The following is a 14,229-nucleotide window of genomic DNA, read 5'->3' as shown; positions in this document are numbered from 1 at the left end:
TTAATTATACGATCAAATAGAATTTAAATGTATTTGTTGTTCATTAAAATTAAAAGTACTAATCCTAAACTTCCCAACTCGAGAAAAAAAAACAGAGTTACCAGAAGTAATTGAACCTTGGCGGAGAAAAATGTCCAAGTATACGTGCATGTGTGTGAGAGACTGTTAAAGCCATTTTGCACAGTAAGAATAATGGGAATTCCTTCCAAAATAAAGTTAAAACATTTTTATGATATACCTGTCATCATTTACAATCCCAACTCTCTAATGTCATATAGGAATGCCAAATGTGCCATAAAGTGGCCGCCAATAAAAGCTGGGGGTTTGTAACTTATTTTTTTAATAAAGTAATACCTTATATAGCTCCTTACTGTAGATAAACAGTATGTGTAAAAGCATATACAACATACACAGATTGAAAGGGGAAAACAAAGCAAACTTCCAAGTGGTAAGTACTGGTGTGTGCTTTTGTGTGATCATGATCGTTTTTTTTTTTTTTTTGTTCATGTTCATTTTTGTGTGCTGCTCCACTGTTCCATACAAGCGTGTCCGTGTTCTTGTGTCCGGCCCAATGTACACGGATGGTAATGCAGGGGAAGACCACCACTGGCGTTACTTTATAGACCGTCATCAAAATGTCCATGCTTTTTTATAGTAGGGTTAGTGCCGGGGTAGGGTAGGGATTGTATTTACACAGTAGTTTTGTTTTTCCATTTGGCATTGTTGCCTATTTCTGTTATCATGAATAGGTTATATGGCGAACCTAGTGTCACTTTTTTTTTTTTTTTTTTTTTTTTTTACTTTTGTAAGGCTGACACTTACACGATTTTTTGGCACAACTCGAGTCGTGCCAGTGCACGAACGAGTCGTAAAGTGGTGTGAAGTGTGGGTAAACCCGTCGTGACTGCGTGCCATGTCGGGGCAAAAATTTTGAAATGTTCAAAATTTTTGTCACGACAACATTTCGCAAACTGTTCGTGAACTCGTCGGAACGATGCGGGAAGGATGCGCGCACTGGCGCTGGGTATCGATTCAGATTTCCAGAATCGATTCACAAGGACATTCGATTCGATTCACGATTCACAACAATTTTCAATTCAGTTGAGGCAGTACCCATTTTAGACAGTCAAAATTACCAATGCTGAAAATAGTAGAAACTTCTTACTTTAATTCTATGCATTAGTAAAAATATTAAGAATTGAATCCATTGCAGTTACACTAATAATCTGTTTTATTTAACATTGGCCTTATAAAAGCAAATAATAATTTAAATCAATTACAACCACAGTACAGGCTGTGTAAATAAAGTGACAAAAAAAACTGACTCACGATATTCACGTGAGTGACATCCATCCATCCATTTTCTTAACCGCTTTTCCTCACAAGGGTCGTGGGGGTGCTGGAGCCTATCCCAGCTGGCTTCGGGGGGTGGATATCGATATATCGATACATGGTTGGGATATGAAAGGGCGTATCGATACGATATCAATATTTTGAACCCAGCCCTACTTGCCACGACAAGATCGTGGCCAAAAGTCGTGCATGTGTCAGCCTTGCATCAGGTTTATGTCGAGTCATTCTGTTCATTTCTTTTATGCAAGACAATGGTTATCATGAATAACTAGCAAAAGGATTTAATATGACACAGACAGTGAATTGAGCATGTGACCAAGCGTGCCATTGACTTGTTTGACTGTGGATTGGTCCTAGTCATTGTTTATTTCTACTGTGCAAGGTAGAAGTTATTGTCAATAACTGACTAGAGGAGCCGTCAGCTTTAATTATAAAGCACGTACATTACGCAATCTTGTGCTCGTGTGGCCGAGTTTGCCGTTGACTAACTGTGGATTGTTCCGAGTTGTTTATTTTTTCCAAGGTTTTACAAGTTTCTACAAGTCGTCAGTTATCATGAATAATTGACAAGAGTAGTTGTCACATTAAAAATTTGATAGTACAAAACATACTTTTTCGAAAGTGGATTAGTTGTAGTCTCTCTGTTTACATTGTTATGGGTAGCGGTTATCATAAATAATTGGTTACATGATTAATTATATGACACGAACATTGAGCATGTTACCGAGTGAGCAGAGGAATTTTTTTTCACATTTCTTTTTATTTTAATTGTGGCGGTTATCATGAATAACTGGCAACCGGAACAATCACAGCAATTACATTCAATTGAAAACCTTGCAAGTATGTGACCGAGCATGCCCGTCATCTTTATTTCTATCCTGCATAATGGCAGTTATCAAGCGCAGTTTGAATGGCCTAGTTTGAGCAGTACGGCCTTGGACAGCAACAAGTCGAAACAAAGTCAACCCACCCAATTCTTAATCAGTTCAACGGACTACAATGCCCATCCCTGTTCTTAAATGGGTTTAGCCTGTGGTGGTCTTCCAAGCAGCTGGCGTGAACACTGACACGCTGGTGATGTTCCCGCTCATCCGGTTGGTCGATGGGGTTTGGAGTGTGCCTTGCAATTGGACGTGGGAGTATTTCTTGGCCGAGAAAAGTTCCTTGTCCAGCTTGTGTGCCTTTCGGAAGATTTCAGTGTTGTTTATGAGGGTGGTTGTTGACAGATTTGACCGGGACCCCCAGTGGATGACGGAGGGTGCCGAGTTGTTTTTGCTGCCGCTCGTCGGAAAAGACCTTTGTGTGTTTGTTTATAATTTGGGCTATTGGTAAATGTCACCACACTGCAGGAGGCCTTCATTACCGGGCTGCAGTCTGAGACCACCTACTCTATCGCTGTGGCGGCCTACACCACCAGGGGAGACGGACCTCGTTGCAAACCGAAATTGGTTACCACCACTGGAGCAGGTGTGTGCCTCTTCCTTCATTATACCACAGATTGTTTCTGATGTTGTGTTTTATTTTAACAATATTCTTGCTTGCTTTAATGCCCTGGCATGTTGGAAAGGAGAGCCACAGTTGCTGATACACTTTTTAGACTTTTCAAACATAGTTAAAGAGAATGTGATGTTTTTATAGCGGGATTCATGTATTGGATGTGTGCCTTTAACTCATTCACTGCCAGCCCAGTAAAAATGGATCTTTGACGTAGGGCTGCTCGATTATGGGAAAAATAATAATCATGATTATTTTGGCAAAAGTTGAAATCACGATTATTCAAACGGTTATTTATGTTTTGGCACAAAACAAGAAAATGTTTAAGCATTTAAAAATATTAGGACCAAATTTTAAAAAAATAGAAACACTATAATTAAGTTTTGGACCAAACATAATTTATAATTATATATATTTATTTATGTTGGCAAAAACATGAAAGTTGGAGTGCAGCATATGCACTGTGCAGTAGGGCAATATTTTTTTTATTTTTTTTATTTTTTGGTACAAAACAAGAACATTTTTAAACATATAAAACAAATTAAAAAAAATATTAAGCCAAAATTATTTCAAACACTATATTTATGTAAGTTCCTTTTGGATAAAAAAAAAAAAAAGATCAACTTAGTTATTTTAAAATTTAAAAAAGGTGCAAATGTATACATTTAAACAACACAATAGTCTTTTTAGTTTGATTATGATTATTATGATTATGCTGATTCTGTAATTGTAGAGTGTAATAATTGAAATTATAATTGAATTTCGATTAATTGCACAGCCTTACTTTGACGTGTATAGCTGTCAATGGCACTGAATGAGTTAAGAGGTGTGGCCTCAGGTCATCAACAACTCTGGCTGTCTTTGCCCACATGCTAGGACATTACTGTGCCTTAATTGCACCATTTTTTTATGTGGGATGGATACAACTATTATAAAAACATTGTCACCAACAGCGAGTGGGACAGAAACGTTTCCACGGCGATATACTCGGGTCCACTTCAACTTTTAGTGTAAATGAAGCGTAACAATCAGTGTTGTTGATTCCAGTGCCGGGCAAGCCCACCATGATGATCAGCGCCACCATGGGCAACACGGCGCTCATCCAGTGGCAGCCCCCCAAAGACATGGTGGGCGAGCTGATGGGTTACCAGCTGCAGTACAAGCGCACCGACGACGACACGTACACGTCGCGCGAGCTGCGCAGCACCGACGACCACTACACGGTGACGGGACTGCACAAGGGCGCCACCTACATCTTCCGCCTCAGCGCCCGCAACCGCGCCGGCGTGGGCGAGGCCTACGCCAAGGAGATCGGCACCCCCGAGGACGTGCCCTCGGGCTTCCCGCTGAACCTGCAGGTGACGGGCCTGACGCAGTCCAGCACCCAGCTGACGTGGGAACCGCCGCTGCTGGCCGAGAGGAACGGCAAGATCGTCTACTACGTGGTGGTGTACCGCGACATCAACAGCCAGCAGAACAGCACCAATCGCACGGCGGACACGCGCATGACCATCTTGGGCCTGAACCCCGACACCACCTATGACATCCGTATGCAGGCGTACACCAGCAAGGGTGCCGGGCCCTTGAGTCCCAGCATCCAGAGCAGGACCATGTCCAATGGTAGGTTTTATATCAATCTCTTTTGGAGATACACAAAATGATGTTAACAAAAAAAGTTGACTGTATTGAAACCTAATCCTAAATAGTCGGTTTACATGGAGTCATTCTGATTGAAATCATTCCGAATGAAGATCTCTGGTCACCTGTTTCCATGTGACGTGATCCATTCCGATCTGCCGTTTGTATGCTTCCCCGTTTAATCGGATCAGCCTTGCAGCAGCCGCGGGAGGCACGGACATCGATCACGCGATTTATCAAGATGGAGTTAATTCGTATTTTAGCACAGTAGTTTTGATAGTGTTAACAGACATTTGAGGATAAACTTGTATTCCTGTGACTAGGGGTGTGAATTGCCTCGTACCTGACGATTCGATCCGTATCACGATTCATAGGTCACGATTCGATTCGATACGGATTAATCCCGATATGAATTTACAAGTCGAGTTTTACAAGTTTTTTTTTACTCAAATTTAGGAAATATCATGAAAATGCATTTATTTATTGATCTGAAACTTCAGTTTTATAACTGTGAGCCACTGTATTTAACAAACAGGTTGTAACCTTTTTCATATTAGAACAGCATTAAAATATAACATTAAGGCTTCATGTTCCATTAATATAACATCCTTCCATGCTTAAGGTGTGAAAGTTAGACGTTTTGTTGAATATTTTTCCATCAAAAATGGACATTAAAAAAATCGATTTGGCTGCCTATTAAATCGATTCGAGAATTGCATGCTGTAGTATCGCGATATATTGCCGAATCGATTTTTTTTAACACCCCTACCTGCCACAGTCAACTTTTTCCACACACTCGAGGCACCACTTCTAGTTTTTGGGGTGGGTCCACCATCCTCGTCTCCTGCTGATGTCTGTGAGGTGTTTGCAATGTTATGCCAAAACGCGTGATTGTTGATTAATCGACTTCATGCTGTAAGTGTTGTTGCGGAGTGGTAAAGTGTCGACTAATCTTTTCAACCGTTTGCCTTTAAATCATAACATTTTCCCTAAAACCATTAGGTTCTTTCAACAAAAGGTATTCTTTGACGTTTTTCAGAAATTAACATGTTTAAGTCCATTCAACACTGTAAGTAGTCTTTGATGTTTTTCAAACGTCAAACATTGTAAATCAGCTTTGATGTTTTACAAAAAAATGCTCCATTTATAAAGACTAAATTGTGCATTGGAGACTGTCTCGTCTTTGATGGTGGCAAAACACAAATGAATGTTGTTTGATCTTTTGCCCAAATACATACATTAGGTTAATAGGCACTGTATCGTCGTTGATGTTTACCAAAGCACAAGCTTGAGCAAATTGAAGATTAAACACTCTTCAGTGATAAAAAAAAACAAAAAAAAAACATGAGATTCAGTAATCACATGCACAGCTTGTGAACGACACGTTCCCCTGCTTGCATTTTTTGAACTCTCGTCTTTTCTTCCATCGGTAGCGCGCCTTCCTCGCCGAGCACCCCACAACCCCCCGCGCACCGGTCTGTGTGTGTGTTTATTGATTTATGGCCGACTAATCTCATTACACGCTGCAGTCACACCATCCTCCCTGCCGTCACATACGCAGTACATCGTCGTGCTCTTTATCCTTGCATAAAGTCATGCGAGACATTCTTATTTGGATGCTACGCTGATGTGTCTTCGCTAATCGCAAGGAGGTTTTGATGTTGTCGGAAAAGCAAGCTGATTTTAGACTCGTGTTTCTGGAGAACTGTGTGTTAATCAATGGCTGTCTTTCCGTTTGCCCGCAGATTTCCCTACCTTGAACTTTGGCGTCAAAGCAGTCATGAAGACGTCGGTGCTCCTCACCTGGGATTTGCCTCCTAACTACAAGTCCCAAGTGCCGTTTAAGGTGAGCGTCCACCAGGTCAGAACACGAACGGAGCCGCTGTTAGCAAAAGCTTTGATATTGATTTCTTTTGTGCAAGTCGGTGGGTATCATGAAGAGCTGGCAGGAGGAGCCTTCCCATTAATCATATGACGCACTCGCACATCTGTGACTGAGCATGCCAAGGACTATTTTTTTGTGTCTGGATTATTTCTGTGAAGTTCATTTCTTATTTACAAGTTTGAGAGGGTATCTTAAGTGACAATGGCATGCACTTTGTGCAATTGCGTATGTGCCAAAGCGTGCCAATGACTATTTTTTGACTCGTATTTTTTCCAGTTGTTGTGCTGGGGTTTTTTTTCCCAAGGTGGCAGTTATCACGGAAAATGAGAGCAGCCATTGCATTAACTCATTCACTCCCAGCCGTTTTCACAGAAGCAGTTCCGTTCGCTCCCGGCTGTTTTACTGGATTTTGACTGATTTTGCAAGTCCCACAGAATATTGTGTTCTATTGCTATAAAAGCATGGAACCTATCAAAAGAAAGATTAAAGTCTCTTCTTTCATCAGGGAAAAAAAGTATGTTTCTATCTGTTTCCATTTTGCAGCAATTAGCAAGAGAAGAGTGCTAAGTTTCATCAGTTTTCACAAATCTATTTAAAATTGTAATTTAAAAAGTAATTTAGCTTTTTTTCTAGATGGCCCTGGTTGATCTCCTTTGTTCTGCTGCCACCTGCTGGCCGTTTGTGTAATAACTACCATTTCTGCAACCGTTCTTTGCAGCTGAGAGGCTGCATCAAAGCCTTCTGTATGCTCTAGCATAAAAAAATAAAATAAAATAAAAACGTATAAATACGTCTTTGGGACACTTACAACATAAAAAAAACGTATTTACACGTTATTGGGAGCAAATGAGTTAATCATATAACCAATATATCTAAATATATTGCATTGTGACAATGTGCACATTGTGACTGAGCGTGCGGTGCACTTTTTGCATGACCTCAAGTTGTGTTGAATTCTATTTTGCAAGGTGATAGTTATCATTAATAACTGGCGAGAGGAGCTGCCAAGCACATTTACTTCGGACGTTTAATTTGTCAACTGGAATCCAACCTTTTAGTGCTACTAATGAATGTGTTCATCAAGTACACTATTAATTGGGGAGTCATGGTCTTGCCCAGCTTGTCTGTGAAATTCAGTTTGTTTTTTTACCACTGTCATGGCAAAAAGATCCCTGTAGATGGCGGCATTTTATCGCTTTGGATTTGAGATCATCACAGCTTTTGAGTAGAAGAGAAAGATTAAGTGGTCGGGCTCCGGGTGGGGGAGTGGAACCCTCACTTGCCTTTGGTGCTGGTTGGTATGGGTTCGCTCCCCCGCCTGGGAGACCATGTAAGTTTGTGTGAGTGAGTGTAAAAAAAAAATAATAATAATAAAATAAAAATTATTAAGTGGTCAATTTCGGCTTGTAATATCAATTATGACGTAGCCAAATGTCATTGGTAGACAAATTTATGCATCTCGCACTCAAACAGAACATGTTTGGTATATGTGTCGGGCAGCTGGTAGAAAGTTGTGTGTTCAGGGAGTTAAGGAGGAAAAAAAACCAAAACAAAAAAAAAACAAAAAAACTATCATTCAACGTTACCAATTTAATGGTCAGTGGCACTCATGGCGCATTTCAGAGTGTATATTGGTGTAACAATTATTTTGCTATCAAAAGCTCTTTCTTAGTTTAGATGTCACAATAATTAGTGTCTCTGTTTTCCCTGCATTTTAGTCAACCTGTATTTTTTTTTTTTTTTGGGTTCATTGAACATATAAACATAAACACATCACAAGTATAAAATACAAGTTGAAGTTAAAAAAGGAGCAAAGAAAAAAACATCAATAGTATAATTTACATGTTCAAAAAGGAGTAGGAAGAAACTAGTGTTTTACCCATTTGTGATGCTGGATTATGATGGATTCCATTGTTTTAAATTTCTACTGTCTATTGTGACGGTCATCATGAATAACTTGTGAGAGGAGCCGCTACTTGTTCTGTGGAAACAGCAACTGACACGGAATGTGGGGAAGAAAGTTACCCTATCAATATTCTGCCTCTTTGTAGGTTACCAATTAGCCACTAGCTTATTTCAAGTTGTGTTGATTTCTACTGTGCAAGACTGTTTTCATGAATAGCACATGAAAGGAGTGATCACATTTTTCATATGACACATAACCAGGTGTAACGGAGGCAACAATGGATTTTTTGCAAGGTGTAATGAGTAGGGATGTAACGATAAGCGCAATATTGTGATATTGTGATACTAAAACTGCCACAATATCGTTGTCGTCATGGTCACGATATTTAAAAGTAACACATCTGTTAAAAAAGTCAGGTTGATTTCCATTTGTGCAGTTCTAGCACCCTCTGGTGGCTAGTTTTTTTAGTGCAATTTAGTTTTCATTAGGGATGTTTTGGCCCTTCTATGTTTAAAATCTACACTTAATTGTCAGATGGAGGGGAACGTAATATGCCTTTGAGGCAAGTCAATATGAATTCAATGTGTGTGTGCATTAACAACAGAATATATTAATAATAAGAATAATAATAATAATAACATTGATGTTACATACAAAAGCATAATATTGTACTTTTGTTTTAGTATGAGCTCATTTTTTTTTTTTTTATGATATTGTGGCGTTTTTTAAATATCGCCAACCTCCCCACAATATTGTGATAATTATTGTGAGCTTCATATCGTGATAATATCGTATCGTGACATTTGGATATCGTTACATCCCGAGTAATGAGTAAGCTTGCGCTTGTACAAGAACCTGTTAGCATTAGCACTGTTTGCTAACTGGCTGTGCCACCATTCCAGATCCTGTACAACCAGCAGAGCGTGGAGGTGCAGGGCAACCTGAAGCGGAAGCTGATTACACAGCTGCAGCCCGACACCGACTACTCGTTTGTGCTGACCAGCCGCGGCAACATCGCCGGCGGTCTGCAGCAGCAGGTGTCCATCCGCACCGCTCCCGACCTGATCAAGACCAAGCCCTTGTACAGCACCCATCAGGCGCAGGGCGGCAAGATGACCATTAACCTGCCCAAGGTGCAGACAACCACGCGAGTCAGGTCAGTGAAAAAAAAACAGCTTTTATTGATTTAAAAAAAAAGGAGAAAAAAAAAGAAAAAAGATGACAGGAGAGGTTGGCAGTTTTTTGATTGCAGCCGTGTGTGTGAGGTGGTGAGGAGGTCTGTGCCTCAATACTTGACTGTTAAATCACAAACTTGGAAGTGAAGTGAGCAGGAAGCAAGCCGCCTTGGCTGTCAGCAGCATACGGCGGGAAAGTGCGTGAGCGCCACAGCGGGAGAGGAACTTTTAAAGTTGGCGCTACATCGAAAGGAGTCAAGCAGCTTTACAATAACATGCTTATTGAGGCTTTATACGCTCTGTGAATCTTTGTTTGTTTCATAGTTTGTGTTTGTTTTTCTCGACAGAACTGTAGAAGTTAGAGTAGGGTTTCTAAGAAGGCTTCACATTTGGGTTCCAAGTAGGGGTGGGCGATATGACGATATTAGATCGAGAACTTTAATGTGTTGACGGTCTCATAAAGCTGATAGATCGTCAAGATCGTCTGTGGCACATTCTGTCCAGTTCAACTTTATGCGGGCTCAAGCTGGGTTTATGCTTGGGATCCATGTGGTCTTTTTTTTTTTTCCTCTCCACTTACTCACTCACACAAACACGAGGCCGGCACTCGTGGGAGTTCCGACCGCAGGGTCGCGGGGAGGCGGCCGGGCCGGCCGGCTCGGTTTGCGCGGGGACGCCCCCCCTGCCGGTGCCAGCGCGGCCCAGCCACCTCGGAAACTTACCCGACAGCCAACAGGTACGCAACTCTCCCCGCGCCGTGACACGTCCACATTGCCCACACGCACACCTACGAGAATTTGCAAACTACGCGGAGTCGCGGTCGAGCAAACGCTGTCGTAAACAGTGTTTTCTACTTTCCAATTCTGTGTTTTATTTACTTAGCTAACTCATTCCAAACTTTTTGTCGATAGTTTATTGAGGAAAAAACATTTTCGACTTCTATTGCGGTGTTAACTAGCACTGTTCATACACGGTTGGCACTCTTTACTGCCTCCTGTAGTCTGGGAGAATATCGACCACAGCTGCTACAATTGCACTATTTCAGTTGAGACCTGTTCAGAAAGCTTAGTTGGCTTAAGATGTCTGTTTTTTTTCTTTTAGGGTTTTATATACATTGTAAATATGTTTTAAAATTTACAAAAATGTTCAGAAATGTGAAGATTAGTCTAAAAATATATTTAAAAAAAATCGTGATAAAATCAAGATCGGGAATTTATTTTTAAAGAATCATGATATGACATTTGTACCTTATCGCCCACCCCTAGTTTCAAGCTAGCTCTCAGATTTCAAATTAGAGGTTCAAAACAAGGTTTTGGTTTCCTATTAGGACTTTGCAAAAAAGAGGGTTAGGGTTTTCAATTTCAGGTTCAAAGTAATGTTTTTACACCGTCAATGGAGGGTTTCAAAGTCGGGTTCCAATCCAGGGTTAGGATTTCAACTTAGATTTTCAAGTAAAGGGTTGGAGTTTCTAATTAGCTCTTAAATTAGCTCTTAGGGTTTACAGACAGCGTTTAGGGTTTCAAATTAGGGTTTGAAATCAGGATTTTGCTTTCAAAGTATGACGTGGGTCTCAAGTTTTGTTCTGAGAGTTGAGTTTTAAGTCATTGTCTGACTGCAAGATAGTGTGTGGAAGCAGTATGAAAGCACACAGAGCAGCAGTGTTGTTCAAAATATAGCAAAGGTCCATCTTCCTGTGAACATTCTCATTCATCCAGCTCATTTGATTCTCAGAGCATTGAATCGATTGCAGCTGGACTGTGCTAGTCATCTTCTATTTGTCAGGATCTGTGCGTAACGAGAGTCTGTAGATATCATAATGCATGGAAGATGTCTTCGCCCCCCACATATTGATTTATTGCAATTCCCAACTGGACTAAATGCCTCACTTTTGGCTCTCTTTGAGGCCTCGCTAATGACGGCAATTAGAGCTTACTCACACGGGGCGTCCTATTAACCTCAGGAGTCTCTAAGCTCCAGGCTTGTCTGGCTGAGACAATGTATGTGTGTTGTGTTTATGTGAGGCAGATTTTCCTTTAAGTTTTAATCTGCTGATGTTTGACTTTGTTCCAACCTTGAAGTTTGTCAGTGGATGTCAATGTGTTTGTTGTTTTTTTATCAGGTGGTACTACATCGTCGTTCTGCCCGTGTCCCAGTCTAGCCGGCGCTGGAAGCACCCAGATGAGATGGACCTGGATGAGGTAAATATCAGCCAGCCGGTGGCCGATTGGTACGCTATGCGGCGGGTGAAAGGTCGCCATTAACTCCGACTGGGCGGGAAGTGTCCGCTTGTTACCAATTATCTTCAGCGCTCTCCTGGGCTTGAGCACGGTGGAGGTGGTGCGGTGGGGGGGGTGACTAATTATTGCATGCCAAGTTTGCAGACAGCGCCCATCTGCTCAATGCACCATACCCAGTAAACACACAATACGTGGACACCACCCTGTACAATAAAAATGAACACAGTAGAAATAAGACTTGGTCAGTTGGTTGAGCCAGTAACACTGCATTGTCACTTTAGATTGGGCAATAGTTTGTAAAATTAAAAAGTAAAAAAAAAAAAAAAAAAAAAAAGACAGACCCAAGGAACCGACCAAAAATGGAGCCAACGTTAGTTAACGTCAGTGCATATAATTTGTAAATGCTTTGATATAATAAGTTCAATAAATTATAAATTTAAAATAAAAATAATAATGAATCCCCTAAGAAACATTAAATTACACAAATTAAATATAGATGTAAATGAATAATTGAATGGGAAAATAATTGAGGAAAAAAAAATCATTTTTTTAAATCCCTAAATTGGGTGCAAAAATAAGTGTTTACATAAACAAAATAAATTCTAAAATTAAATAAAACTAATACACAAAATCAAAAACATAAAAATCTGATGAATATCTTTAATATTTTTGTATTATAAATTATAAAATGTAAATAAAATAAACTCCATAATTTGATGAATAAATGTTTACACTGTACATACAGTTTATAGGAAAAAGGCAAATGAATCCCTTAAGCATTATCCATCCATCCAGTTTCACAATGAAATACAAATCACATCAAATAATGTAAATAAATCCCTCAAATTGGTTCATAAATTAACGTATACAGAAATAAATAAAATTAATAATTAATATTAAAATTAATATGATTAAAAGTATAAATATACTCAAAAAACACACTCTAAAAAAAATGTTGCAAGAAATCCCCTTGAACAATATCGCAAAATAAATCCTCATGTTAATGTAGCACTCATCCCTTACGTGATGAATAAAATAATATATTTATATACAAAAATAAATTAAGTAATAGAATACAAATTAACAATACCTTATAACAAAATAAATAATAAAATGAATCAATTCATTGAATAAATAAACAATAAAATAAAAATATAGTAAATGGATGAAATATTATTGCAAAATAAATTGTGAAAAATAATCCATTGATAAATAAATGTATACATTAAAATAAAATAAATCCTTAAAACATGGTAAAAATTCTTTGATGACAAATAAAGTCATATAATATTGAGCCAATTGACCCTCACATCAAGAAGTTTTGAATTTGATCAAAAGTGCTTCCAAAAAAGTCTTGGCCTCCTTAAACACAGTTTTACATAAAGTGTTCATGACTACTTCATCATTCCTTTTAATAAAGATTTTGGCGTCCCACGAGGGGACTGAAGCGTAACGACAGTGAGAATATTAATAGCAGTGTATTTAAATAAAGCACAAGGCTGGCAGAGAAAGAGAGGGGCCTCCTTGAGTCATTAAACAGCGAGCGGGCCATTGTCTCCGCTCGGCGACATCATCATTTAATAAAGCCGCATCTGGAGCGGTGCTTGACACGAAACAAAATGCTGCCGCCGCAGTGCTCTATGTTAGGTTGCAGCTGGCTTACTCAACAAATGGGTACATACTCTTCTATTTTGAGACATTTTAGTCATTGGTAAAGGTTTGGCTACATTGTTGCATACAGTCTTCTCCAAGAGCATCAGAATGGAAACTCCTTCGTCTTTGTTATATACTGAAGTCGTTTGGGTTTGATGAATATGAGACAAAAGTTCACAATTACAGCTTGTATTTCATATTATTTACATCTTGACGTGTTTAACAACTCAGGACAGACCACCCATAATCACTTCGATCTCAGGAAAGGTGAAAAAGTTTGGTGTGAAGAACAAACCGGTCAATGTCCCCCCACAGTTGTCCCTCTTTCTATCTAACAGAACAAATCTGTTCCTTCCCCAGCTGCTGAAATCGAGCGAAGGCCCCGCGCTGAGGCGGCGGCGTCACCTGGACTCGTCCAAGCCGTACATCGCCGCCAAGCTGGCCTCACTGCCGCTCACCTTCACGCTGGGCGATGAGAAGCGCTACAACGGCTTCTACAACAAGCCGCTGAGCAGCGGGCAGGAGTACGTCTGCTTCGTGCTCGCCGTCCTGCGATACGAAGGCACCGACAGCGCCTCCAATTATGTAAGTCACACCCACACGTTGATAAGAGGACAACTTCAAGCCGTTTGGATTGTGCCGACCAAATTCGACCAGTTTTTAGTCATCTCTTTTTCTTTAATTAGCTTAATGCATGATGGATAATGATCATGTAAACAGAAAAATCTTTGAAAGTTGAAATTCGGTCATCTTTGTTCCATAAGTAGCAAAAATGTTACACAAACATTTAAATAACATTCACTTCTGCACTCTCTGAAGATTCCTCTCCTCACCCTCTCTTTTTATTTGGTTTTCCACGCCCCTAGTTACATGGGTGTTCTAACCCTA

General features: G+C 39.9%; 2 protein-coding genes across 16 annotated transcripts in view; one reads left to right on the top strand and one right to left on the bottom strand.

The window, feature by feature from the left end:
* The window catches only part of LOC144020339 (ras-related protein Rab-8A-like), a 316,622-nt gene that overhangs the window by 138,811 nt on the left and 163,582 nt on the right, over positions 1 to 14,229 (bottom strand). The window lies entirely within an intron of this gene.
* The window catches only part of ptprfb (protein tyrosine phosphatase receptor type Fb), a 273,163-nt gene that overhangs the window by 201,008 nt on the left and 57,926 nt on the right, over positions 1 to 14,229 (top strand). For all 15 annotated transcript variants that reach the window (XM_077523628.1, XM_077523666.1, XM_077523597.1 and 12 more), the window contains 6 exons: positions 2,703 to 2,820; positions 3,895 to 4,467; positions 6,231 to 6,331; positions 9,179 to 9,432; positions 11,571 to 11,649; positions 13,702 to 13,926. In XM_077523628.1, the coding sequence (XP_077379754.1) occupies positions 2,703 to 2,820; positions 3,895 to 4,467; positions 6,231 to 6,331; positions 9,179 to 9,432; positions 11,571 to 11,649; positions 13,702 to 13,926 (1,350 nt within the window). The remainder of the gene's footprint in view (positions 1 to 2,702; positions 2,821 to 3,894; positions 4,468 to 6,230; positions 6,332 to 9,178; positions 9,433 to 11,570; positions 11,650 to 13,701; positions 13,927 to 14,229) is intronic.

The sequence above is a fragment of the Festucalex cinctus genome, chromosome 1 (assembly GCF_051991245.1).
Source record: "Festucalex cinctus isolate MCC-2025b chromosome 1, RoL_Fcin_1.0, whole genome shotgun sequence".
In the NCBI taxonomy this organism is placed as follows: Eukaryota; Metazoa; Chordata; class Actinopteri; order Syngnathiformes; family Syngnathidae; genus Festucalex; species Festucalex cinctus.
This window is presented reverse-complemented; position numbering and strand designations above follow the sequence as displayed.